General features: G+C 32.0%; 6 protein-coding genes across 10 annotated transcripts; 5 read left to right on the top strand and 1 right to left on the bottom strand.

Moving 5' to 3' along the window:
* The first annotated feature begins 290 nt into the window (after positions 1-290).
* Positions 291-3,970, top strand: LOC126850624 (cell division cycle protein 16 homolog). Its single transcript, XM_050593799.1, has 10 exons — positions 291-839; positions 913-1,065; positions 1,183-1,347; positions 1,548-1,707; positions 1,779-2,031; positions 2,107-2,186; positions 2,262-2,351; positions 2,511-2,820; positions 2,957-3,312; positions 3,416-3,970. Exons 1-10 carry the CDS (start codon positions 741-743, stop codon positions 3,700-3,702), a joined length of 1,953 nt encoding a protein of 650 aa, XP_050449756.1. The 5' UTR covers positions 291-740; the 3' UTR covers positions 3,703-3,970.
* Positions 3,971-4,285: 315 nt separating this feature from the next.
* Positions 4,286-13,282, top strand: LOC126850619 (cytoplasmic polyadenylation element-binding protein 1). 5 transcript variants are annotated; one of them, XM_050593789.1, is made up of 12 exons: positions 4,286-4,785; positions 6,705-7,035; positions 7,327-7,478; positions 9,061-9,326; positions 9,705-9,834; positions 9,933-10,251; positions 10,590-10,819; positions 10,899-10,991; positions 11,074-11,239; positions 11,383-11,510; positions 11,618-11,698; positions 11,821-13,282. In XM_050593789.1, the coding sequence occupies exons 1-12, from the start codon at positions 4,765-4,767 to the stop codon at positions 11,959-11,961; spliced, it is 2,058 nt and encodes a 685-aa protein (XP_050449746.1). In that variant the 5' UTR covers positions 4,286-4,764; the 3' UTR covers positions 11,962-13,282. The 5 variants fall into 5 exon arrangements, with proteins under 5 accessions (XP_050449746.1, XP_050449747.1, XP_050449748.1 ...); XM_050593790.1 differs by having other exon boundaries at positions 9,717-9,834; XM_050593791.1 differs by lacking the exon at positions 4,286-4,785 and adding an exon at positions 6,019-6,170.
* Positions 13,283-15,925: 2,643 nt separating this feature from the next.
* On the bottom strand, positions 15,926-17,563 carry LOC126850645 (peroxisomal membrane protein 11C). Its single transcript, XM_050593853.1, has 4 exons — positions 17,059-17,563; positions 16,700-16,878; positions 16,483-16,551; positions 15,926-16,398 (listed from the first exon to the last, which is right to left on the bottom strand). Exons 1-4 carry the CDS (start codon positions 17,287-17,289, stop codon positions 16,191-16,193), a joined length of 687 nt encoding a protein of 228 aa, XP_050449810.1. The 5' UTR covers positions 17,290-17,563; the 3' UTR covers positions 15,926-16,190.
* A 79-nt stretch (positions 17,564-17,642) lies between these two features.
* LOC126850630 (protein RFT1 homolog) lies at positions 17,643-20,438 on the top strand. Its single transcript, XM_050593815.1, has 8 exons — positions 17,643-17,939; positions 18,202-18,404; positions 18,480-18,666; positions 18,751-19,035; positions 19,103-19,234; positions 19,310-19,441; positions 19,519-20,019; positions 20,116-20,438. The coding sequence occupies exons 1-8, from the start codon at positions 17,880-17,882 to the stop codon at positions 20,272-20,274; spliced, it is 1,659 nt and encodes a 552-aa protein (XP_050449772.1). The 5' UTR covers positions 17,643-17,879; the 3' UTR covers positions 20,275-20,438.
* Positions 20,439-20,543: 105 nt separating this feature from the next.
* LOC126850614 (melanotransferrin) lies at positions 20,544-25,022 on the top strand. Its single transcript, XM_050593777.1, has 9 exons — positions 20,544-20,933; positions 21,300-21,712; positions 21,925-22,042; positions 22,153-22,332; positions 22,420-22,949; positions 23,029-23,193; positions 23,307-23,395; positions 23,473-23,813; positions 23,972-25,022. Exons 1-9 carry the CDS (start codon positions 20,867-20,869, stop codon positions 24,607-24,609), a joined length of 2,541 nt encoding a protein of 846 aa, XP_050449734.1. The 5' UTR covers positions 20,544-20,866; the 3' UTR covers positions 24,610-25,022.
* Positions 25,023-25,293: 271 nt separating this feature from the next.
* Positions 25,294-26,250, top strand: LOC126850651 (uncharacterized). The gene is made up of 3 exons (XM_050593862.1): positions 25,294-25,503; positions 25,587-25,716; positions 25,907-26,250. The coding sequence occupies exons 1-3, from the start codon at positions 25,405-25,407 to the stop codon at positions 26,173-26,175; spliced, it is 498 nt and encodes a 165-aa protein (XP_050449819.1). The 5' UTR covers positions 25,294-25,404; the 3' UTR covers positions 26,176-26,250.
* The last annotated feature ends 328 nt before the right edge of the window (positions 26,251-26,578 follow it).

Raw genomic sequence — 26,578 nt, forward strand, 5'->3', positions numbered from 1 at the left:
ATATCATAACTCATATAAATATTTTAGAAGTTTTGATCCAAGATTTTTATTTTTTGTTTTTATATAATATAAAATAGATATATACGATTAAATTTTATATTGAAGTAATTTAATTGATAAATATTAAATTCTATAATGAAATAATTTAATTAATTGCGCAATTTTCAATTATAAAATGTATCAAGAATTATTTAATTATTTGGTACGTTATTCATGTTTTACCTCGATCATTGATGATTACAAATATAGTTGTAACGCGCATGCGTGAATTGAGATAATCAGCTGTTCAAAATAATAATCAACCTATTTGTTTTGCTGGCGCATTTTATTTGTTTTATTCCTCTTCATTCTCCGAAATTTATATTATTTAAAAAATAAAGAAAATAGAAGAGAGTGCAATTAAAACCAAAGAGTTTTTGTTCGTCACTGTACAACTTATCGAGTAGATCAGCTGTTTTCTTAACTACACTTAAGCCACTTTTTCCTGAAAGAAATATTGTACGCATTTTAAATAGAGATGCGAGAAAGTGCTATTAGAAGAAACAAAATTTCTTTGAAGAGAAATTTAAGATTTCTGTGAGGCTTTTTCTCTTATTAGAAATCTAGTTATCTAATAATCTGACAAATGTGTACATGAGTTCTAACCTGGTCCTCTTATATATGCTAGATAACTTTTTCAAGTTAAAAGCATTCTATAAAAAAAAAACTTTACTTACATCTAAACTTAGAATTAATTAAATATGTCACATCGTGATAACGATAGCATGCATAACTTATTAGAGGAGAAGAGCATTGATCTGGAAAATTGTAGAAAATTAGTCAGATCGTACATCGATTTGGTAAGCTTTGTTAAAATAAAATTGCAAATTTCTTCGATTAAGCATATATCTAACTTGTCATGTTTACTTTCAGCATCTGTATAGTGCCGCCTTATTTTGGGCTGATAAAGTAGTGTCACTGAGTAATGAGGATCCAAAAGATATATGTACTCTGGCGCAATGTATGTATCTCATGAAACAATACCATCGTGCTGCTCATCTCATAAAGAGATATGGATTAGAGAAGGTGATTTTAATAACTTAATTTCTTATCTGAATATATGTGATAGTTACGATTCTTCTTTACAAAAAACATCTTTTTATAACTTATTGATATTTCTAAATGATATTTCTATTGTTATAGACTGATGTAATGTGTCACTACTTGACTGTGAGGTGTTTACTAGAAGCAAAGGAATATAATGATGCTCTTCAAGTTATCAACGAATCTGAAATATGCACCAATATAACTCAAGCAGGTATTACATTTGCAGATCGTATGGACATTTTTCAGGATGCCCCCAAAAATGTAGGTAGATTTATATATTTATGTACATATATATATATATATATATATATATATATATATATATATATTTGCAAAATAATAATATTATAATTTGTATTATAATATCATTATAATATTATTTACATATAATAATATTATTTATAATTATTCATTATTATATTAATATTTAACATTACTATGCATATAATCTTTTTGTATAGGTCCAGAGTTCGATATTATATGTAAAAGGAAGAGTTTATGAAGCAATGGATAATAGAGCAGTAGCAACAGAGTGCTATAAACAAGCTCTACAATGTGATGTTTATTCGTATGAAGCATTTGAAGCTTTAGTGCAAAATCAGATGCTTTCAGCCTCCGAAGGTATGTATTATATTAACTATGTTTAATATATTATTTTTTAAAATAATTTAATGTAATAATTGTTAATTTAGAGCGAGAACTCTTGGAATCTTTACCATTTGCTGAACAATGCATGAAAGGTGAAGCAGAACTTCTACAATTGTTGTACGATAGTAAACTAAAAAAATATCAAGAACCAAATACAAAGCAATCATTAATTACATGTAATGTGATGGGAATTTGTGTCACTGACAGACTAGCAGATAATTTAGATATGCAAGTTGCAAAGGCTGAAAGATTATATTATAACTGTGATTATTATCAATGTTTCTCACTTACAGAGAAGTAAGTAAGACAATTTTTATTTGTAAAACATTTTCATATTCCACAAAATATAATGATGGCACTTTTAATGTTTAGAATTTTGAAAAAGGATCCATATCACAATGCGTGTCTTCCAGTACACATTGCTTGCTTAGTTGAGCTGAAAAAGACTAATGGTAAGTTTATATCTTGTCGTAATAAAAAAACATGTCAGCATTTAAATTTATTAACGAGTTCTATTTCTTTTATAGCTTTGTTTTATCTGGCACACAGATTGGTTGATTTATATCCAGAGATGGCTTTGGCATGGTTTGCAGTTGGATGTTATTATTATACTATAGGTAACTATATTACTATTTAATAATTATTTTTTAAATATAATTAAATATCACTAAATATGAAAAGTATTGAAACAAAACAATTTTAAGAATTTGAAATTATATAAATGTTTGTGAATAAAAAAGAAAAATTAGAAATTTTTTAATAACATTATATTCAAGGCAAAAGCGACCAAGCAAGGAGATACTTAGCGAAGGCTACAGCACTGGATAGACTATTTGGTCCTGCTTGGTTGGCATATGGACATTCCTTTGCAGTAGAAAATGAACATGATCAAGCAATGGCTGCATATTTTAAAGCATCACAATTAATGAAAGGTTGTCATCTTCCTCTTCTGTATATTGGATTAGAGTGTGGTTTAACCAATAATTTAAAACTGGCTGACAAGTTTTTTCTACAAGCTCAAGGAATAGCACCAAATGATCCATTTGTGATACATGAAATGGGCGTTATATGCTTTTATAATTTAGAGTAAGTATTTTTTTTGTCCTTTTGATATTCAATATTATTGTGTCATTATTTATATTTGAAAAATTAATATACTAAGTGTAGTGTATTTTTCAATTTATTCATGTAAATTATCTAAAATTAATCTTGTTAAACACAGTTACAAAAATGCCGAGCGATTATTTAAGGAAGCCATGAAAAGCATTCAAGGCGACGTAAGAAATGTGATTTTGCCCAGTAAATGGGAAGCACTACTGAATAACTTAGGACACACTTGTAGAAAAATGAAAAAATATGTTGAAGCATTAGAATATCATCAACAGGCGTTAGTCTTGGATCCATTAAACCCATCAACTTATTCATCGATTGGTTTTATTCACGCGTTAATGGGTAACATCCAGGAAGCAGTGGATGCTTTTCATAGAGCGCTCGGTCTCAGAAGGGACGACACATTTACCGCAACTATGTTGGGTTACGTAATGGAACAATTGATTGATGAGGCACCACCGTATCCTGGTATGTAGTATAATTCAATCGTTATTGCAATGATTGATTCAATTTTTATCGCATTCTTAAGCTCGTGATAAAATCGTAATTGTTTACGAACAAAATTTTTCAGATGCGCCTACGGAAATACCAAAATACAAATCTGAAGATAGCGAAGTCAGACTGGAAAATTCCAGTAATGTGGGCAATAATTCAAGCAGTCAAGATATCGATAAATTAAGAGTGATTCTGTTCCCTAATAGCTGGGGAGAAAATTCCGGTAAAATCGGAAAGATTCAGGAAGATGGTACGTCCGGTAAATTAGAACGGCAAACACGAGACGTCGTTAATTATTCAACCGGCGATAGCTCTGAGGTCGAAATGTTAGATTCATCTACTGCGCATATAGAATATAATTAAATCTGTCAATGCATAAAGCAAATAATAATAAGCTTCGCTTAAAGCATATTTATTTTCCGCACTATGTAATACTCGGCGTATTAAAATGATGATGTAAATAATGTATATACATTTTTTATATACTCTAGTTTTGATACAAAATAGTTTTGATCTTACAAAATTATACGTGAATTTTTCTTGCGGCAAGATACATTTTATTTCGTTGATATTGTATCAAACATGTGTTAGCTTGAAATAAAGGATACGGAGACAATTCTATAAAAGTTAATTTCGGATTTAACAATTTATCATTGTGAAAAATAAAATTGAATATCTCTTTTCTTTAGGATCCATGTCCATCTTTATTTAAGATTTAAGCTTTTTGGAAAAACTCTTGTTTTTTAAGTTCTTTTGCTTTTTTAAATGTTACGTTTTTATATGATAGAGTATAATAATAATAATAAAAATATATTGTATATAATAAAGATATTCACGATACGTTCAAAGATTTCGGATCGTCGCGGTTTTTGATAGAGCGTGCGTGGGAGGGAAAAGAGAGAGGGAGAGGGGGAGAGAAAGAAAGAAAATGCTCTGGCAGAGAAATCTTTAGTTCATTCGGGGTGGTATGCGGAAGACTGGGCGTTCCACCGCTGTACCATCGTCGTCAATAAAATCGCAAAGGATCGGGAGACGATTTTCTTTCGCAAGGAAGGATCGTGAAAAGACAGGGCGGCGAATGCGTTTCGCGCGACGTGTTGAAAATCTCCCACCGCGACCGGGCGGATCCTTTTATCCCGAGGAATCATCATCCCTCACCCTCGCCGGTCGCCGCTGTTTATCATCGTCATTCGCACGTAACTTCTCGGGAGACGCGCAATACATGAAGCTTATCGCGCGTTGTTATTAGTGGCGGACGACGACAGTCGAGTCGAGTCGGCGGCTCTCACTCGCTCGTGCTCTCGTGTCTTTGGAGACCGTGCGAGAGCGAGCCGTGTGGTATCGTTCAGCTGAATCTACATATCGCTTATACATCCCCGGAAATCCTCTTCGCCACAGGACAGTCGACGAATTCTTTCCACGGATATGCCCACGCTAATGCAATCGGTAAGTCTCATCATCCGTCGAGATTAAGGCCCCGATTATCCGGCATTAATGTCGGCCTCGGATTCACGTTCAAGGCATTGAAATTCAAACGGAGAGACGTTTAATATACACAATTTTAATCATATTTATTACGATATTATATGCCACATATTTTATATACTAATATATATGATGGGGAATTGAATAAAGTCACGACATTTCGAGGATCATATTGGAAGCCAAACCGATCGCGGTTCCATGATTTCAATTGCCACTTTTATCTCCGACGATCCTGGTGATTGCGTGCCATATTTTCTTTATTCTTTTTTGCTTGAAATGGAAAAACTCATTTTATTCATTCGATGTTCTACACGGACAATATTGATAGGATATAGCGAAGGAATGTCGTGCGCCGAGAGAGCGAATGTAAATAAACACGGCGACATACATATTAGAGCTGTGATACATATGTACGTACGCGCGAGAGAATTTTATTCCCGGCGCGAATATATCAATATATCTTCGAGATATCTTCATTCGAATACGTTTGCGATACGTAGATAGGATCGATGCATTCGTGCGCGATTGCCAAAAATTCTTCTTTCCGGGTCAATCGATTTGTACGAGGGATGAGTCAATTGCGGAGCAAATCCTTGATAGCGGACACGTGTTCTGGATTTATGATATCTTGAACGCGCTCGACCTTTCCGATAAGATGTATTTCCGAGTTTATTGCAATAGATTTTCAAGCGATACAATTTTATCCGTTGTTATTGTTATTATTTATGATTATTTTCAGCCTTTATAATTGAATGACCTATTTCCACAATTTTTTATTTATAAAAACAACTCACAGAAATATAATTTTTTTATTTCAAAATATTAACAAGGCATTATCTTCGCTTTTATTAATACCATATATCGTTATTACCAGATTGATTACGATAATCTCGAGATACTAGATCATTTTGATGGGAAAAGAATAGAAATTATTTCAGGAGACGAAAAGGAGACTCGAGCGAGATACTACGTCACCGATGACGTAGTAAACACAATGGACAGGAGTATCACGTGTACAAGTAATTCGACGGTTCAAAAGCCAAAATTCCTGGAAAAGCTGTGGAATGTGTGCTTCTCGATATTCTCTTCTCCCTTCATTCCCCTAAAGAATGTTTTTTCCCCCCTTTTTTTTGCAAATTCCACAAACGCGCCACGACCGGCAGCGTGGCGTCCTTCAGGAGGCGCGCTGTTTTCGTTCCTCGATCGCGCCGCGCAGTCGATCGCCGTCGTTCATACCGAGAACGTGACACGTTCACTCGCGCGCCAATTATTCGATTTCTCCGAGTAAAACGAACTGCTTCCTCTCTCGTTATCACGACCACGAGGTGCGGAATAAGCGATATCGAGTGAGAAATACCGTAAACAATGAATATATTATATTTCATATCGCGAATTTATCACGAATCGAGTCGATAATAATTTTCGCAAGTTTTAGACGATCAAATATCGAAAAAAATCAGCGAAGGGATTTGAAAATCTATGTGATTTTAATTAGAAATTTACATTGAACAACGCGTAAGATATATAGGAATGTTTTTTTTTTTTTATATGAAGTTAATGTGCGTATATATTCATATTTAATATATACTAAATCAGAATGTGATGAAACCACTTTCTCTCGAAGTCAATTCTTCATTTGCATATTTAACGTCTTTTGCTAATTAAATAAAAGTAGTTCAATGTCTTTCGATCTCTTTTTTCGATCGTTTAAAATTCAATTCGGTATCCGACGAGATTTTTTTTTTTTTAGGACAGTTGAAAAAAAAGATTGACATCTCGATGTTAGAGAAATTGCTTGAAAAATTTCGCGCCCGTAAAATATTATCCGGTATACTCGATACTTACTTCCGCGATTGATAACTGAAATGTCGATTTTGCAGACGGATATATCACTGAGCGACGAGAGCGACGGGACGGACGTCGAATTTGATAAAGAATCATCATCGATGCATCATCAGGATCCGTTGCACCATCAGGATGCGACGACACCAAACCGGGAGCGTACCAAGTTGTTGCTGCGAAAACTGAGCCAGACCCGCGAGCGGGAGCGTGGCAAGGAACGCGACCAGGAGCGCGAGAGATTGCATCAATTGCAGTCGATCAATAATTTATTGATCGATCTACCGACGCCGCCGTCGCCTACGAACCTTCCGAGTTACTCGCAGGATGCTTCTTCCTCTTTCCAATCCGACAAGAATGTCAGCATTGACGGTGAGATGAAACATTTTTTTCTCTCGCTCTTTCTTTTGCGCATTTACTTGTGTGAAAAAGATTATTCGAGTTAAAACAATGAAAGATGATGATAAAGTTGCCTCTTAAAATCTGGGAATTGCCTAAAAAATTTTGATCTCTATGAATATCACTGGATTTTTTATTTTATTTGCGAAATAATTAAAGTGTTTCCTGGATCTTTATTAGATCTGTTAGTGTGCGATTAAAGTGCTAAATTTTTATTCTCGTGAATAAGGGTATTAATTTATCTTTTTTCTTTTTAACATCCAGGCGACAGCGCAATCTCGGATATGTTTGGATTGGGTTTGCCCCGTGGATCGTTGATGGGAAATCAACTGACGGTTGGCTCTCCGAGTTATCGTAATTATCAATTTGGCAATTACGATCAAACCCAGGGATCTTCTTCACAACAGCAACATGAGGTACGTATATATATCCATGGGGATTTATTCCAACAAAAACTTAAAATTTTAAATAATACTGTTGGAAAGAGAAAGTTTATTAAAAGAATGAGAAAGTTTTTATTCATTGTGACGGATATCTTTGAATAATAATAAATGCATAGCAAATTTTGTATGAGAAAGATATTTAATGCGGCTTTCGTTACAACTGGATAGAGAGTAGGTGGATCAGGAGGAGTCAATATTCGATTGGCGCATCGTGATAAAGTTTATTTTTATTAGCAAAATGGAAAATATTATACATAAATGGAAATCGCATTTTACGTCAAGATAACAATAATCTAAAAATGTTAATTGATAAATAAGAGAACGCAATTTGATTATATCGACAAAGTCAAATGGCAGCAATCAAATGGGAATTTTATCGTATGTTTATTTTTAATTAAAAAATATTATTTTATTATTTTATATATTTTTCATTGTTATAATATTTTTGAGAATTTATTAATATTTTACGAAAAAATTATACTGTGTTGTTATTACTCACTATGTTGCGATTGTTCACTATAATATAAGAACACATTTGACTCGACGACGATTTGATAAAAAAACGCGATTGCGGTAATAACTTGAGCGAGCTACAAATTTTACGTATAAAATGACAATAAAGATGATAAATGTAACATAAAGCATATTGTGTTGCAGGAATTTCCTCGACGGTGCAATAACTTGAACAATGATTATCCTATTGGAATAACTCCAACTATCTTATTTTCTTACTCGTGTTTTCCGATTCTAACATTTAACTTTATCGATGTTCATATCATATTGCGTTATATATCTTACATACATCTTAGAATTATCACACTTTCCTCGAGCGATGTCTTTTTTGTGGCAAATTTTGAATTGCAATCTTTTATTAATAGAAATTTAATTTATTACTTGTGTGTTTCTTTGATTATTAATTATATACATAAAATATTTGAATATACACTTCAAATATAGCAAAGCAAAATTTATAAAGAATTTTTAATAAATTTGTCTCAAGATATAAATATAATGATCCAAATAGAAAAATGGCGTGCTGAGATGGTTTCAATGACCGAGAATCCGCTGGTTCACGCGAGCCAAACAGCTCTATTAAAGGAAACGCCTTTTTCCTCTGTTTAAATTGAGTCGGCGCAAAGTCGCTGCCATTTCAAGACACCGTGTCCTCTCACATATCGTATAATACTTCGTTTCAATTTGGACGTATTCCAAGTACTTTGAAACGTACAAAGCGAATTCCATACTTCTTTCTACTATCTCGCAAATTTCGAGATGCGTTGTTTAACTAGACCACGAAACCGTATCATATCCAAATTCAATTTTCGATGCTAGAAATAATTGAAATTATTTTGATGTTTATATATATATATCGAGATCTTTGAACTCACCGAGATATGCTATCGATGATTTCATGTTGCAATAACGTGAATGATTGAGGAACGATTTATTTATTCTATGATGTACGAGAGAGACGTGTGTATGCGCACGATAAATAAAGATTTTTGCGGCTTTTGGTAACTTGTATAATTACTGTATTGATTGTATATGCTTACAGTGCCATCGCAATCATGGCTTTTGCTCGAATTCCTCTGGTCTGGATATTCCGAGCTCGCCGAATTCGGTGGCCACTCCCGGTAGCCCAAGCACACCCGGCAGTTTCACGTCGGATCTTTACAGCTATTCGTCCACTGCCAGTAATAGTACAAACACACCGTCTTCACCGACTAGCCGACCATCGTTTCAGTATCCCGGCTCTTCGTCATCGCCGGTCGATTCGTCATACTTTGGCCGTCCTATACGAGGTTGCTCTACTCCATACAGGTAAGAAAAAAATCAGGAGATGAAAATATCTAGAATAAAACATTAGAGTGTGTATTTCAAAAGTATAAAATGCATGTAATAGAAGATAATTGATCGAATTTATTTCAAATAGAAGAAGCAATAATTTTTTTTCATTGATATTTAAATTTTGATATTTATTAATTTTAAGTCACATATAATTGTGTGCATATATTAATTCCATTCTATCAATTAACAAATTACTTATTAATTAAATTATATATATATATATATATATATATATATATATATATATATATATTTTATGACTATGTGTACATATGCGAAATATTGTTGAGAATGATTATTGAATTCCTATATATTTCGTATATTCCACAAATGATCATTTATTGACGTTAGTGATTGCGGCAGCCCAACATTAGAATTCTCTCATTTTCTGGGATGTAACGGCTCGCGTTCCAACTCGCCGGCAGATTCAGAGACAAGTGGTATCGGTAGCGCAGATGGATCTTTATCCGACATAATAATGGTGAGGAGTATTCCATTCGCAAAAATTTTTTTATTGCCTAAGATGTATCTTTGCATCATTTTCATTAAGTATCGCTAATTCGAAATTCTTGTTTGTAGAATTGTTTATCGTTGAATTCCTCGTCGAATTCTTGCTTCCCACCAACTTTGGACTCCATAATGTCAAAGACGAACACATGCCCCAACAATAGAATGGCATTCGAGCGTATGGCTGTAAAAAAATATTTGTCATCGTTACAACAGAATCCAACGAGCTCGCATTATTACCAGCATCATCATGGAATTGGGCAAAATCGTAGTAATTTTCTCAATTCTCTCTTAAATCATGAAAAAAATTGTTGTACTGGAAGCGCCGCGCGTAGATTGGTTCAACCAGTGTCGCTCGATCGAGTAGCGAGATCTCACCGAAGTGCTGCTGGTACGTAGTGATATATTTTGTTATTTGTACATGAACGTATATATGATATGACAAATTATCCAAATTAATCATACAATATTTATATACAAGTTTGCACTTATGGTTTGCATAATAGAAAATTTTTTTAACTTTAGTATATCTTAATAAAACTTTTAAGTATATCTATAATTACATAGATATATTGAATAGAAATTGTACATTTTTTTAAATATGTCGTTAATTTTTTTTTTTTTTTTGCGGAATTTTGTATTAGTAAAAAATAATTTATTAACCTAGATGTAGATGCGAATTTTATGGAAGATTTCTTAAACACTTATCAATTTATTTATATATCTCAGCACATTGTTATCCCACGTGCACTTGGAGCGGCTTTTTGCCACAAAGTACTGAGGAACCAGTCGCTTATTCGCCTAAAGTATTTCTGGGAGGTGTACCATGGGATGTTACGGAAGCCATTCTAATTTCGACGTTCAAACAATTCGGACCGGTTCGCGTCGAGTGGCCGACGAAGGCACCGTCCGCTCAGCCGAAAGGATATGCGTATATTATATTCGAATCGGAGAAACAGGTACGCAATTATTAACATTCGATTATTGATCTCGTATAATACAAAGATTGTATAAATAATATATTTATATATCTTTTAGGTCAGAGCAATGTTGTCCTGTTGCACCCATGATATTACCAATGGAAGAAGATGGTATTATAAAATTATATCCAAGCGTTCAAAGCCAAAAGATGTACGTTAATTATGTTATACATATATATTCTTTTCAAAGATATATTGTTAAATTAAATTCTTGTCACTATATTCCATTTTAGGTACAAGTGATTCCATGGATACTCGAGAATAGCAACTATGTCAAATCTTCATCGCAAAGACTCGATGCGCATAAAACGGTATTCGTTGGTGCGCTGCACGGAATGCTAACGGCCGCAGGATTAGCAAAAGTTATGGATGATCTTTTTCATGGAGTCATTTATGCGGGTGTGTATTTATTATTTATTTCAATTAAATTTTTTTTTTTAATTTTATATACACTTTGTGTGTATTTTGTACATTATACACGCAATTACTTTAAATTTTATAAATAATCCTACGTTAAAAACTAATAAAGTTCATTATCATAGGTATCGATACGGACAAGCATAAATATCCGATAGGCTCCGGTCGTGTTACATTTAGTACGAAACAATCGTACTTTAAAGCGATCACTGCTTCATTCATAGAAATTAAGACTGACAAATTTACGAAAAAGGTACGTCTAATTTTAAAATTGCATATAATAAAGAGACTATATTTAGCTTATATATAAAAATATGTGTAAAAAGATTATATATTTTTATATTTGCATTTTTCTCACAGGTACAAGTGGACCCGTACATCGAAGAATCGATATGCTCCGGATGCGTTGTACAACAAGGACATTATTTCTGTCGCGATGTGGTATGTGAAAACAATTTACAATTATGTTAATTATTTTCTTATCATTTAAATCCTTTCATGTACATATGTGTAGTATATATTTATAGTATATATTTATTTATTCTGCTTGCATTTATGTTTAGGCATGTTTCCGGTACTTTTGCCGCAGCTGCTGGCAGTGGCAACATTCTGTGGACTCGATGTCACATCATACACCCTTGACGAGGAACTCAAAGACTAATCAAGTGATAGGGTTGAATCCAAATTTTGGAATGAACAACTAACGTACGCCCTCGTATATCAAATACGACGATGATTTGAAGGAAGCGACAAAATGTTGTACACACGCGGACACAGTTCAGTACATTTGCTTTACATTTCGTTTTGCGTTCGTCGTCTTCCTCTCCTTTTTGTTCCTTTTTGACTTTTTCGGTTAACCGACGTTGCGCCGCCTGATCTAGAACATTGGGGTAACAGGGTGCAGACTTAGTTTTTATCGCGGAGCCACGGACAGCTAGGACTAGTCCAATGATACGGGGACACGCGCCGATTCACACCGCTGATTGAGCTTGCGGACGCGCAACGATTGGTTTATTATCGTTACCGTGCGTGCGAAAGGACAAGATAAATATTGAAAAATCGTGTTTGTAAAAAAAAGTTCCTATTGCGAACGTTTTTACTACGTTCGAGCGCAAACAATGTACTTTTATTTAGTATGTTCACTTAGAGAGACAGGTTCTCTTATCGATTTTTTTTACCGCGAAATAATACTATCATGCCGAGTACAGTAAGTGCTAGATTATAGCCATATGCATTAAGAATATGCATATATACACACGTGTATACACATATACGTAGCGTATACACATTTTTTGTTAAAGTTGTGAGAGTCGAATTCTGGCTTTCGCAGTGACAATAATTTTTTACGCGAGACGATAGAGCTCCGTTATGGTAATTTGAGCTGGGCTCAATAAAACACGTAGAATTCTCAGGAAATCTATAATAGTATCGTCATCATGCGTTTATCATGTTAAAGTATTATGCTTATTCAATACGAACTGTTACGATAATGCTAGAAGAATTATTCTAAAGTGGCGAAAGTAATTATCCAGTAATTATTTGTCATTATTACTTTGCGCGCGTGATATATATTCGAGATTAATGTGATGTAACGGGAGACTTTTCAAATGTATATTATATAACTCGCTAATCGTTTTTCCATTACGATACTTGTCAATGACGTTAAACATTGTTAATTTTACGTTAGATTACAATGTATCTCTATATTCGATTGCGGTAGTAAACGTGTGTTGCGATTACTAACACGCAATCGACTGAATTTTTGTAGTATTAGCCGAAGCGAGCGGCCGTCACAAATAATTCGCTCATATGGACTGTTTAACGGTTGACGAAATGGAGAAGTACATGGTCTACGATTCTGGCGCGGATTGTAGGGAATTGATTCGTTTTTATTTTTTTTCTTTTTTTTTCTTACTATGTATAATTATGTTGCAGCTCTCTTCTTTGAATACAGTTCATCCTTTACTCGCGTTTCTCCCGTTTTGATACAATTTTGTTGAATTAAAAGCCATATTTTTGCAGATACCTGATGCTTGTTTTTATTTTTTTTTCTCTTCTACCATAATAATTGCCAATAATTGTTTCAGCCTTGTCGGTGGTGCATATCATCGAGACAATGTATTGATGCAATATTCTTTTAGATTTGCAAGAATAGATATATTTTCATCAATCATATTTTAACAATAACAAATTATCAATAATTTATCAAGCATATTGTTTTAGCTTTGTCGGTGATAAATATTATCGCGAGTATATTGATGCAGAATTTCTTAAATTACCATATTCTTATCAATATCATATTTTATAATAAAATATATTAATTATATTAATTATATATATTTTAATATAACTTATACTAATTAATTGAAAGATAAATTAACATAAGTAAAAATACTTTACTCTTTGTTTTAATCTTTTTATACCAAAAAGAAGAGAATGTATTGCAAGGCCGAAACAGTTCAAATAATCTTTTACATTTTATGTTTTACGTTTTTATGCATTAATTCGTTTACATCTGCGTTAAAAATATTATATTAACAACATTTAGTTATTTTTGAGTTTTAACATTATGTGTCTGTTTTATTTTAGCAATGAATAACTAAATTAGATTATTAAGAAGAAAGTAAAACCTAGAAATAAGGTTGATATACTATATATATATATATATATATATATATATATATATATATATATATATATATATATATTCGATCGCGCGCAATATTTATAATCCTTACCTTGCAACAAATATGCAAATTTATGAAAATCCATCACTAAATCTCTAAGACTGTCTATCTAAATGATAACAAAAAATTTTTGCTGCAGTTAAATATAAAGCTAATATCCTTTAAGAAACATTATATATATATATATATATATATATACTCCGTTAAATATATCACATGTATATGGTTCACAGATATGTAAAACAATAACGTGGTTGCTACATATATAAGCAATTATTTTAAAAAGTGCTTTAAAATATATACTGAGAAAAATATTATATATATATATATATATATATATATATATATATATATATATATATATCATACATATATAAGATATACATGCTTTCTCGATCAAAGAATTTTGGATATATTTCTCACTGACGATTAATCCATAAATTAGTCTGCAATGATAGCATTATTCGTTTCAATAGAAGAGATTTTATCCGGGACAAATTTTAATGATCTATAGCATGTTGTTTGAAAAGATTTCAATAAGTCGTGCCTTTTAATATAATCCTCATAGAAATTTTTTTACACAGCAGATATAAATTATCTTTTTAACTATGTAAGCACTCGAATCTCTTTAGTAAGTGCCAATTATGCGTACATTCTACGCCCAATAAAAAGCCTTCGAAGTTTTATATATATACTTACATAATTAAATGACTGATTCTGATAGAACGATTGATAGATCGTGTGCTTGAATTCCTTTTAGAATAAATTGTTCAATTAATAAAATATGGCACTCTCTTTGAAAACTATGAGGGCGTTATCTATCAAGCACACTAAAGAATTATTCTAGGTAATGTAATACCAATCGTGATGATCGTGCGAGAGAATAAATATGATATCGCGACATATTTTTTAACATGATTAATAATTCTTATATTACTTAACGATTTCATACATTTAAACAAATATTAGTTAATTATCATTTTTACTAATTCTGAAATAAGCGTTGAGCTCATAGATGGAGAATGTTTTCTAATGTTTACTCTTAATATTTATTCTTCTATGCGAGAGTTATCCTGATTAATATACAATACAAAATGATTGAGAAGACTGTTATAATGCATAAAAAAATGTTAGCTTTTAAAAAAATTAGACCAAGTTGCACTGGCTAGTCTAAACATATAATTTATTTGAATAAAAGTACTTACTTTAAAACAAACTATTTTTTAATATAAATTAAAATATTAAATTTATAGCGTCAGTCAATTAATGTACTAAGACCTAGATCAATTCGTAGATCACATAGATAGTATTTTTTATTTTAAGCTCAAGCTGAGAGAATTAAGTGCCTCTTCTATTCTCTTTAGCTTTTATCGATAACGTTCAAAAATTAACTCGCAAAGTAATATAATGATTTGTGTTGATATATAATGTATAAAATATAAGAAGTATTAGAAGTATAAGAAGTTTTATGATACTCTCTACCACTTATGTAAATCTCATAGCCCTGACAATATAATGAAATAAAAAATTAAGGTAGTTTAACATTTTTAAATATAAGATACTTATGTCCGATATGCCAGTTAATGTGCAATTTAAACTTTACTCATCGCTTATGTTTGATTAAAAATATATTCATTTAACATATTTTAATCGCATCAATATCAAAATATTTATATTGAAAATATCAAACTCAAAATCAATTAATCACATTATTAGCATTAATTAAAGCGTTTCACTTTTTTCTATAATATATATATGGAGGAATCTGTCATACTGTTGCTAAAGAATTCTTGATGAAAAGTAATATCATTTTAATAGAAATTTGATAAAATTTTGTTCAATCTTATTGTACGTTATTTAACATTAAAAAATTAAACATAAGAAAACCTTTCATTAAGTGATTTATTTAAATAGCTTTAACGAAAAGATAGAATAATGTCATTGATAAATTATTTAACATATTTATTTATCGAAAATAAAAAGATATTAATTGTATAATAAAAAAATAATAAAACAAAACATGTGAATTCCCTTATTATACATATTTATATATTCGTATAGTATTTATATACAATACGTTTTGTGTATTTCTTTTAATTTTATAGCAAAATTTACATTTGTCCATGAAATATATAAAGTATAAACCTAAATATATATTAATACTTTTGATGCTATTATACATAATATATACATCCCATATTTTTAACAATCAACATAACGATAAAACTTTCTTATCTAATAACTTTTCAACTTTTTAATCGTTGACTAAAAGCTTGATAAAGCCCGATTAACGATGATATTGTACCAAGTGCACCAACATGCCATGTTTTTAAACGGCCTCCCCAAAGTATGCCCGGTGGTAAGTAACTAATCGCATAAGTAATATCCAAAGCAAGACGTGTGCATATCAATAATGTACTCTGCCGTTGCTCATTGATCTCTTTTAACATGCTTCTATATTTGATAGAACAAATAAATATAATCGTAATAAATATTATTGTAAATATATTAAAAGATTCATAAAAATATAATACTTACTGTACATCAGGATTATTTTTTTCCAAATCTGTTTTATACTTTTGAAGGTTTTTGAGTAGTTTTAGTGACCTTAAATAATGATTATTTTATTAAACAAAGATATTTTATACTTTTAATATTTATATTAAAATTGTAACACAACATAAAAAAATATTCTTCAATATAGAAACTCTTTATGAATATATTAAAAATAATATTTTAATACATTTTTATTTACCTAAGGAGGGACAGATGTAAAGAGACTATCCAAAACCAAGTTGTAGCAAGATCCCATTTGTCAATATTAATTGATATAATATTATGCTGACCAGCCCAAGAAATGTGCTCTACAGGAGAATAAATTGTATCTATTACATTTTGTATCACTTGACTCCATCTAATCAACCAGTCAGGTTCCTATAATTAGATCATATATGAAATATTTTAATGACTCCAGAAATAGAAAGTAACATATAATTCTATTATGCATGCTTGGAATAAAACTTTCAGGTATGCAAAATATTATTATTTTATTTCAATTTTTAATCTGAGCAAAATTTTTAATTAACATTATTGTACAAATAAACAAGAATTTACCTTTTTTCCCCATCCATATGTCATAATGTAATGAAGCATTGGAAGATCATCTAATAAGCGCAACATCACTCTGCATTCACTCATTTGACTTCCAAAGGTCTTAAGTTTTCTTTCAGTATCCTTAGATGAAGTACATACAGTAAGTAACTTTGCCGAATAAGAAAGGGTTCTTAATATTTTATCTCTGCCAGAATATGTCTTTAAATAATCATTTATAAGTAACAGATCCATCTCAATTTTTTTTATATATTTGCTGGAGGAATTAATTAATAAGGCACTTAATAATTTGTAACATTGGTTTTCGAGAGAATACGCGATCGCGAAACGTGGAGATCCTACGTTGCGAGCGAGTTATGTCAATTATACACAAAAAAGTTATTGCCACCCGTAAAATTACGCGGGCGAGCGTGCTCGATTTGTGAATGACAAGTCGCGCAGCCACGCGTGGTTACTAAATAAAGATCATTGCTACTACTACTACGTCCGTACATACGGCAAACGCACAGCTGATTTGCTTAGTCACGTGATCTATAAGCGAAGACGTGCGAGCGCAAAGACGCCATATTTTGTAGAAAGATAATTTTGAGCTGTACGTCACAAGATGTTATTGCATCAGCTGTAATAATTTTGTTTCCTTTTATCTTTTTTTTTGGAGTCGCACTGAAATTTTTGAGCGACAAATAAAATCGAAGAGAAATGAGTGACGAATATAGTTTTAGATTTTATCATTTTATTGTTACCTTTCTATACTCGCGTTGACGTTATATCTTCCGGCGGGAATCTCGAAATATTCATGCTTTTTCCGTCAGATCAGCCTAAAAATGCGGCCGAGTATACTAAAGAGCAGCTTGGAGAATGCTTCTTTCAGCATTATATTTCAGGTATATCGACAAAACCGTATCGTCAAAGGAGTTTCTGCGACTATAACCAAATTACATATTTTGCTTCGAGACCTTTTCCAAGGATTTTATTGTATTTATGCAACTTTTTTTCTTTCCTCTCTCTTCTCAGTTTAATACATGCATAAATTTCTTGATATTATTAATTGGAGCTATTTCGCTTCTATATTATATGCAAATACTTTATTATATAAAATTGTATAATATTATACAAAATGGATTAAGAGTGATACTTTTCTTTCAGATATTCTGTCGCTGTGTCACGTTTCTTTTGAACGCATTTGTTGTTCGGCATGTAGGTCAAGCTGTTTTAGGTGTCATTAATGTGAGATTATTGTTACTGGAATCTATGATATTGTTCTTATCACGAGAACCATTCATGAAAGCATGTTTGACTAATACAGTGGAGCATAATTGGGCCCAAGTTGTGAATTTACTCTGGCTGACGTTAGTTTGCTGTTATCTTATTTATCACATGTATAATACCCATTTAATAGAATTATACAGATTTATGTTTTCTAGGGTACCCATATGTCTTGTAATGTCTTTTTTATTCGGATACATTTGGTTATTTGTACTCTCTACGACAGAGGCATTACCACCGTACTATACATTTGCAGTTTGGGCAGTCGGACTATCATGCATCATAGAACTGTCTTCTTTGATTGTTCAATTAGCCGCGAACGCATTTCTATTTGTTAGGCTTAAAGTAAGACAATAGAAAAATAATACGAAATTGTTCAGACAATGTGACAATGTGAGAATGTTTCACATGTGATGCTTGTCCTTTCAGATAATTCTAGACACAATCATGATTGCTATTCGCACTATGACATTTGTCTTACTAATATTATATTATCCAGAGAATGCATTACTTGCATTCGGTACAGCTCAGCTTGTTGCAGCAGTATTTTATACAACTAGTCACTATGCATATTTTCACTATTACATCAAAAAGTTGAATAAATGCACACAGAAACGAAGAATGTCTTTGAAAGACAGTACTGATGAATATGTGGTAAGAGAGTTTCCCTTTCGCAATGTGAAGGATTTTTTACCTGGTCAGCTGGAAAATAATGTATGTAAACATGTAATCATGTGAACTATCATTATTCTTTAAGTATAATACAATAGTTATTTCGTAGGATTCATATCTTGATAAAAAGTTAACTATTCTTACATGGAGCTTCTTTAGGCAAGGAATACTGAAGCAAATTCTGACAGAAGGCGAGAGATTGATCATGACTATAATGCCAGTATTGACATTCACAGAACAGGTATATTTGTAAATTATTGTAATAAAATATTGTAATATCATTATCAAAGATACACTGACTCTTTGTTTTCTTAAGGGTACTTATGAGATTGTGAATAATTTGGGTTCGTTAGCTGCTAGATTTATTTTCCGTCCAATCGAAGAAAGCGGATATTTTTATTTCACGCAAATAGTAAAGAGAGATAAATCAATATCCGATCAAAATCCAGTAAGTGATGATTTTTGTAAAATAGTGATATGTTTATAATAAGTATAATAAGTATATACAAACTATGATATTTTCAGGCGGATATACAAGAGAGCGTGAATGTGTTGACACATTTGTGTTCAATCGTTACATCTATTGGTCTGATTGTTCTAGTATTCGGTCAGTCCTATTCGAGCACATTGCTCTGGCTATACGGTGGCTCGAAACTGACCTTACCCTTACCTGTTCTTCTGCTAAGAGCGCACTGTCTTGCTGTATTACTGTTAGGAATTAATGGCGTGACGGAATGTTACACTAACGCGACAGCTGACAGCGCGACTATAAATAAGAGTAATGTTATCATGGTTTACGAATCTATCGCGTTCTTGGGCGCATCGTATTTGTTTGCCATTTGGTTCGGTCCAGTCGGTTTTATCTTTGGCAATTGTGTAAATATGAGCCTAAGAATCATACATTCGGCAATGTTCATCAATAAAAGACATCGGGACACAATATATCGTCCTCTACGCGGATTAGTACCAAAGCCCATGTTTTCAGCGTCTCTACTCGTTGCGGCATTCATTACTAATTTATCACAAGTAAAGTATCTCGATTTTAATTTTCAATACACACACACACAAATCTATAATTATTAATTTAAATTTAATGTAATATTGTTTCTCTATTTCTTGTAGGCTTATTTCTTTCCAACTGATAAAATATTGCATCTATTGATTGGAATAACGATGTTTATGATTGTACTTATGTCGTGGATGTACGAAAATCATGAATTGCTTAAGCTCGCTACAAACATGTGGTACAAAAGAAGAAGCAAACAGGGAAAGAGCGATTAAAAGTCTTTAAATCCTGTACATTATTTTATTTATGATTTATATATATATATAAATTATACAAACTCGTAATGCAGTAGATTAATTGCATTGCACGAGTTTTTGTAAATGTTAAAAAATTATAATAAAGAAATATTTATTTTATATATAATTAATTACAAATTCCTCTATATGTAATAAAAATCAGACATATTAAAATTCATTATTAATAATTTGTATTTAATAACGAAATACAATTTATAGATACATCTTATTTCAGATATAAACGAGTTTTGAGGCGTGTGTAATCATTATTTCAAGTCGATATAGAAGAAACCTTTATAGCTGAATCAATCGTACGTCTCTTTCTAATATGGAGAGAAAAAGATAAACTCTGAACTAGTGCCACTAGTGCAGCCAATTCAGTTATAAAGAACAGACTTAAAATGTGAGAAAGTGCAGCAAAAACAGACCGTAGCGTCGTATTATCATTCTATCTTCGTTTAATGAATGGACTACGTCACGCGTGGTGTAGTTCGGTTACAATTCGGAGTAGTCATGTCAAGGGTGTTGTCCGAAGTGCTCGATTGACTCTAAAGAGATATTTGAAAGGAAAATGTGGCTCGATTATTTTGCGATATTTTGGATATCTCTTTGCAGTTTTGTATTAACTCATATTCATGGTATGAATGCATATTTTTATTCACCTAAAATTAATAGTTATAGAATTGTATTTTGCATCAAAACACGCATTAAATAGCAAATAGTTTTTTTCCTTCACAGAGTAAACTTCAGTTATTTGTGAAATGATCATATCAAAGTAACATCATATCTCAATTACAATGTAATTTCAACTATAAATAATCTAATATTGTTCTTTAAGTCTAAATCAGATGATTTAGACTTTTGTTTCATTGCATTATTAGATCAGTTATTTTATTTACACTGTGGAGAATATTATAGAATATAGTGTGTTAAATATAATTAACAAACAATACATACAATACAAATATACTGCAAAATGATTACTATCAATTAATTTTTGACAGGCCAGCATCTCAATAATACAATCACATGGTGTACAGTTTCCGATGGCGAACAGAATAAATGCGAGGCCTTTTCCAGGGCAGTTGATCGTGAAATAGGGTCCTTTGGCTTTAGCTACTTTTCGATTCATTGCAAACGAGCTTTTAATAAGGAAGAATGTATGACTATGTTGGATCATGAAAAGGCCCAGATAACAACATTAGATGCTGGAGAAGTTTTCATAGCTGGAAGATATCATAGTCTTGTACCAATAATGCAGGAAATATATGAAAGTGGTGTGAATTATCAATATGCTGTTGCTGTGATTAAGAAAGCTTCTTTGCCAGATGTACAAAGTTTATATGATCTTAGACATAAGAAGGCCTGTTTTGCTGGTGTTGGAACATTAGCGGGTTGGGTTATTCCTATTAACACTGTGAGTAAAATTTTTAGGTTTTTTTTTAAATATATTATAATGTATGGATTTTTCAGAATTATAATGTTTATACAATTATTTATATACAATTTTTATAATTTTTTATAATTATAATTACAATATATTACAATATAGAATTTTTTCTTAATGAAAAATTATAATAAATATTTATACAAATATTTATACGTGATAAAAAAATATCTCTTATTCAGCTTATGCAACATGGGGGAATGGAAGTCATTGATTGTAACAATCATGTAAAGTCAACAATTAAATACTTTGGTCCTAGTTGTGCAGTAAATTCTTTGATTGACAAATATAATCCTCTTGGTAAGTTTATAATAATAATAGTAGTTATAATAATATATAGTATTTATAATAATATAATAAATAATATTTCGATATTATAACTGTTATAATCTTTTGCGAATCAATTGCAGGTGATAATTCTGATCAATTGTGTAGTTTGTGCATTGGAAAAATACCTGGTGGCAAATGCACATATCAAGATCCTTACTCAGGATACGAAGGAGCTTTTCGATGTCTAGTCGAAGCGGGCGAAATTGCATTCTTGGTGCATACGACTGTACAAGAGATGACTTCAACGACATTTGACTTTAGTACGCAGAGAGAGTTGCCATCTAATGAATTAAATCTGTAAGAACGAGAAGACGATAAAATATTTATCATTCAATTTTTGCTATTAGGTTCCGTGAAGAAGGAGCAATTCGAACTTCTCTGCAGAGACGGTACTCGCAGATCCGTGGACGACTACAGAATCTGTAATTGGGGTACTGTACCATCGCGCGCGATAGTCACATCTTCGGCGACAAATTTCGAGATTCGTCGAATGTACCAAAGATTTCTTGAGAAGGCGGTTCGAATATTACATAAAAATAAAAATAATACGACGGATTCGAATCGTTTCGATGATAATCAAAGGAATTATGAAAATCGTTCGGGTTACAACAACAGGTTTGATGAGAATGACTTTAATAGAGATGGTATTAACAATCCAAACGAATATAGCACGGACAATAGGGATCGCAATGGATATGATCGAAGTTTTGGCGGCGGCGGCAACGGATTCAATTCATGGGAGAAACCTGCAATTAACGACACATTCAATTATTACAATAGAAATCACACCGAATCTACGAATGTACAGCCGATAGAAGTATTTGATTTGTATGAGTCGGCACCTAGATATGGAATGCAGCATAATTTAATATTTTCAGTAAGACACACGTATTTTTTTTTGCTTATTTGTCCTATTATTATATTTATGCTTGATGTAATGCATTCCATTTCTCCAGGATTCTGCTCGCGATTTCGTGCAATTGCCTGAGAAAGATCAAACATACACAGGATACTTGGAAAGATCCATAGATAACATATTAGGAGTCCGCCATTGCCCTGTAAATCGAATGACTTTATGCGTTACATCCGATCCGGAAATGGAAAAATGTGTAAAGATGAAGGTACTATTCATATTATATATTTGGTGCAAAAACAATTTATATCTATTTAAAAAATTATTTAATTAACTATTTAAATGCGTTGAGTTTGAATAACTTTCATGTGTTTATTGCAGATTGCTTTAAAAGCTCAGCTACTGAAACCAGAATTGCTTTGTCATAGAGGCCACAGCCAAATAAATTGTATGCAATCGATACAAAGCGGGTACGTATAAAAATATGTTTAAATGTACATGCATATATGTTTCTTGATGAAATCATGTATGCTTTTTTTTACGATAGGATTGCCGATGTAGCTGTATTGGATGCCGGTGATGTTTATACTGCTGGACTACGTTTCAATCTGATCCCGTTTATATCTGAAGTGTATAATCTCGGCACGCCAGATTATTACGTCGTCGCCGTCGCTAAGGAGGAGGACGACAACACAGATCTGACATATCTGAAAAACAAATATACCTGTCATACGGGGATTAACACTGCCGCGGGATGGATCTATCCATTGGCGTATCTTATCTCTAACAAGTGGATCAGAGGTTACGGTTGCGATTCCGTGCGTGCCGCCGCTGAATACTTCACTAAATCCTGCGTGCCAGGAGCGCTTAGTACCGAATATAATATAGGTAGCTCAAAAGACAAACAAAATTATAAATTAAATTTTATATTAATTATTATTAATAATTTGTCTAAATTAGCGACTTAGAAAATTAACTAATAAAGATGGAATAATTTTCCATAAGAACGATTATATTTATATAGAACTCTTTCCATCTGATTACAGGCGTGCCTTATGATAACATGTGCGATTTATGTCACGGGGTAAGCCACAGATATTGTCGAAGAGACGCTTCCGAGGATTATTTTGGATACACGGGCGCCTTTAGATGTCTGGTAGAAGGCGGTGGAGATGTGTCTTTTGTCAAACACACAACGGTCGCGGAGAACACTGACGGCAAGCGCAAGGAATTCTGGGCGCGCAACACTTTTACCAAGGATTTCGAGTTACTTTGTCCGGACGGTACGCGTCGTCCGACCATGGATTATGAGAATTGCAACTTGGGCAAAGTTGCCGCCAATGCTATAGTCACACGCGGCGGTTATGGCTACAACGAGACGCAGATCAACGCGTATATAAATCTGTTCATATACGCGCAACAATTTTACGGCCGGAAAGAGCAGGACGAGTTTAGCTTCAGCATGTACTATAGCCCACCTCCTTATAGCGATCTCATTTTTCAGGACGCTACTCAACAGTTAATAGTCATACCGCCGGAAAAGCGAGAATATAGCACGTATCTCGGACCAGATTTTATGAGAGCTAGACGAATTGTGGATTGCAACGCTGGTGCGTCAGCCATAAGCTATTCATTGTTTGGTACAATAGTTATGATAGCATTCACTTTTGCGTTCGGTAGATAAGTATCGCTATAACAATACGATTTATTTGCTTTTACATGAATAGTTTGCGTTGTAAGATTACAAAAGGAAAAGACGATCTGATAAATCTGATAGAATTTTATTATTGACAATGTATATTTTATTGCTACGACGTAAATTTATTTTAAATATTATTTTATAAATATTTTACACATCTATATATTTAACAGTACAAATGGCTGAAAGAGATAGAGTTAGATATATTAATGAATTTCATGGCTGCCTTTATGTCCGTCCAACGGAGCCTTATTCTAAATATTTCCGTCCAAATACGATAAATTTAGTGATCTGTTAATCTTAAGGATTATTGTATATTTAATATAATTTGATATAATGTATATTTTATATATTGTCCACACATTAACATTTTTATAGAAATAAATCTTTATAAATTTTCCGATGTACATTTCTATTATTCCACGTCTTGCGTAATAAAATAATTGTTCTGATACAAAAAAACCGACAAGTAAACCGCAGCGATAGCAAATAGCAATTATCTTATTCAAAAAGCGCCGGAAATTGATCAACATAAATACATACGACAACAGGAAAGATCAAAATTACAATTGAATAACGAACGAGAAAAAAAATCATTGCTTTGGCTTTCAAAAATTCATGTCAAATCTTAAATCTGAATCAAAATTTTTAAAGTTAACAATACTCTTAATCTAATAATTTGAATAATGTAATTTTAATTAAAATTTTAATACATTTCTATTAATCAAAAGAAAAACAATTTATTATTAAAGGAAAAGATAAAATTCGTGCAATTGCGATATGAATAGTGACATTCAACCAGTGAAAAATAACACGTCTAAACTTGAAAACTTAAAAAAAGGACAAATCTATAAACGTAATAATACCGACGATTTACAGGTAGTACCATTATATAATCCTGCGGGATATTAGAAATATGAAAAATAATGTTAAGGTTCATGTGACTGTATGATATTTTTCAGGTGATTCATGGTATATCTGATACTCGTCAAGTACTCGACAAAGTGAATCAATCTACTGAACAGAAATTGAAATCTAGTTTAGTACCGACGTCTTATATCTCGCCTTCGTCTACAAAAAATATTGGTTCAGGTGAGATCTAATTAAATAATTTTATATCTAATAATTTATATATCAAACATATATATATCATAATAATATATTATAGTTATTGATTTATTCATGCATATTAGTCTGTATCAATTATAAATTGATTTCGTTCTCCAACTTATGCCGTTTCCAGCATCGTGACTGTGAACATAAACATGTATAAAACTTTCAGATAAAAATCAGATAAAAATTCGTAAATTAGTGGACAGCAAACAAGTCTCAGGGCCATCTGATAAAAAGACATTACTTCTTGATACTTACGCTCGTATTGCTGCTACGAATAATAGACGTTGTCCTAAACGGTTGCGTGAACTTGCTAAACCGAAGAGACAAGCTCGTAGCAATGACTATTCGGCGAATTTTGATCTAAACTACGGTCATGCAACTAAAACTTACATGACTGAAATGAGACGCAGCTTAAAAGAATCGAAGAAGAAATAGCTTGCTTTATCATATTACCAAGAAATATTTTAAGTAATTTTCCAGCGTTATTATTACGATTTTAGAGAACGTAAAAAAAATCCAAAAAGATATTTAGAAAGATGTATCTAAATAATATCTGAAAAATTATAAAATTTTATAAATGACTTTTTGTAAATAACATTTGAATCTTTTCTATAAAATATAAAATATAAAATTCCTTATCTTTCTTTATCTATTTGTAAATAACATTTGAATCTTTTCTATAAAATATAAAATATAAAATTCTTTATCTCTCTAAAAAATTATAAAAAATATTGCCACAGCAAAGAAACTTTTTATGTACATTCTTGATATCATTTTTAATAAAAGTAAGTCTCGTGTTTTCCTCGTAATGAGGAAAATATGACCTACATCACTACTC

The sequence above is a fragment of the Cataglyphis hispanica genome, chromosome 6 (assembly GCF_021464435.1).
Source record: "Cataglyphis hispanica isolate Lineage 1 chromosome 6, ULB_Chis1_1.0, whole genome shotgun sequence".
NCBI lineage: Eukaryota > Metazoa > Arthropoda > Insecta > Hymenoptera > Formicidae > Cataglyphis > Cataglyphis hispanica.

Bases quoted from the DNA above. Each gene is read 5' to 3' on its own strand.
- LOC126850645 (XM_050593853.1), bottom strand. From the start codon at position 17,289: ATGGATCTGTTACTTATAAATGATTATTTAAAGACATATTCTGGCAGA. The intron at 16,879-17,058 runs GTAAATTCTTGT...ATCTAATTATAG, and splicing joins CATATGGATGGGGAAAAAAG to GAACCTGACTGGTTGATTAG. The intron at 16,399-16,482 runs GTAAGTATTATA...TATCAAATATAG, and splicing joins AAAAATAATCCTGATGTACA to AAGCATGTTAAAAGAGATCA.
- LOC126850630 (XM_050593815.1), top strand. From the start codon at position 17,880: ATGCGGCCGAGTATACTAAAGAGCAGCTTGGAGAATGCTTCTTTCAGC. The intron at 17,940-18,201 runs GTATATCGACAA...CTTTTCTTTCAG, and splicing joins CTTTCAGCATTATATTTCAG to ATATTCTGTCGCTGTGTCAC. The intron at 18,405-18,479 runs GTTAGTTTGCTG...TATGTTTTCTAG, and splicing joins GTGAATTTACTCTGGCTGAC to GGTACCCATATGTCTTGTAA.
- LOC126850651 (XM_050593862.1), top strand. From the start codon at position 25,405: ATGAATAGTGACATTCAACCAGTGAAAAATAACACGTCTAAACTTGAA. The intron at 25,504-25,586 runs GTAGTACCATTA...GATATTTTTCAG, and splicing joins ATAATACCGACGATTTACAG to GTGATTCATGGTATATCTGA. The intron at 25,717-25,906 runs GTGAGATCTAAT...TAAAACTTTCAG, and splicing joins TACAAAAAATATTGGTTCAG to ATAAAAATCAGATAAAAATT.
- LOC126850619 (XM_050593789.1), top strand. From the start codon at position 4,765: ATGCCCACGCTAATGCAATCG. The intron at 7,479-9,060 runs GTACGTATATAT...ATATGCTTACAG, and splicing joins CTTCACAACAGCAACATGAG to TGCCATCGCAATCATGGCTT. The intron at 9,835-9,932 runs GTGAGGAGTATT...TCTTGTTTGTAG, and splicing joins CTTTATCCGACATAATAATG to AATTGTTTATCGTTGAATTC.
- LOC126850614 (XM_050593777.1), top strand. From the start codon at position 20,867: ATGTGGCTCGATTATTTTGCGATATTTTGGATATCTCTTTGCAGTTTT. The intron at 22,333-22,419 runs GTACGCAGAGAG...TTTTGCTATTAG, and splicing joins TTCAACGACATTTGACTTTA to GTTCCGTGAAGAAGGAGCAA. The intron at 23,814-23,971 runs GTAGCTCAAAAG...ATCTGATTACAG, and splicing joins TAGTACCGAATATAATATAG to GCGTGCCTTATGATAACATG.
- LOC126850624 (XM_050593799.1), top strand. From the start codon at position 741: ATGTCACATCGTGATAACGATAGCATGCATAACTTATTAGAGGAGAAG. The intron at 2,032-2,106 runs GTAAGTAAGACA...TTTAATGTTTAG, and splicing joins TGTTTCTCACTTACAGAGAA to AATTTTGAAAAAGGATCCAT. The intron at 2,187-2,261 runs GTAAGTTTATAT...TTTCTTTTATAG, and splicing joins TGAGCTGAAAAAGACTAATG to CTTTGTTTTATCTGGCACAC.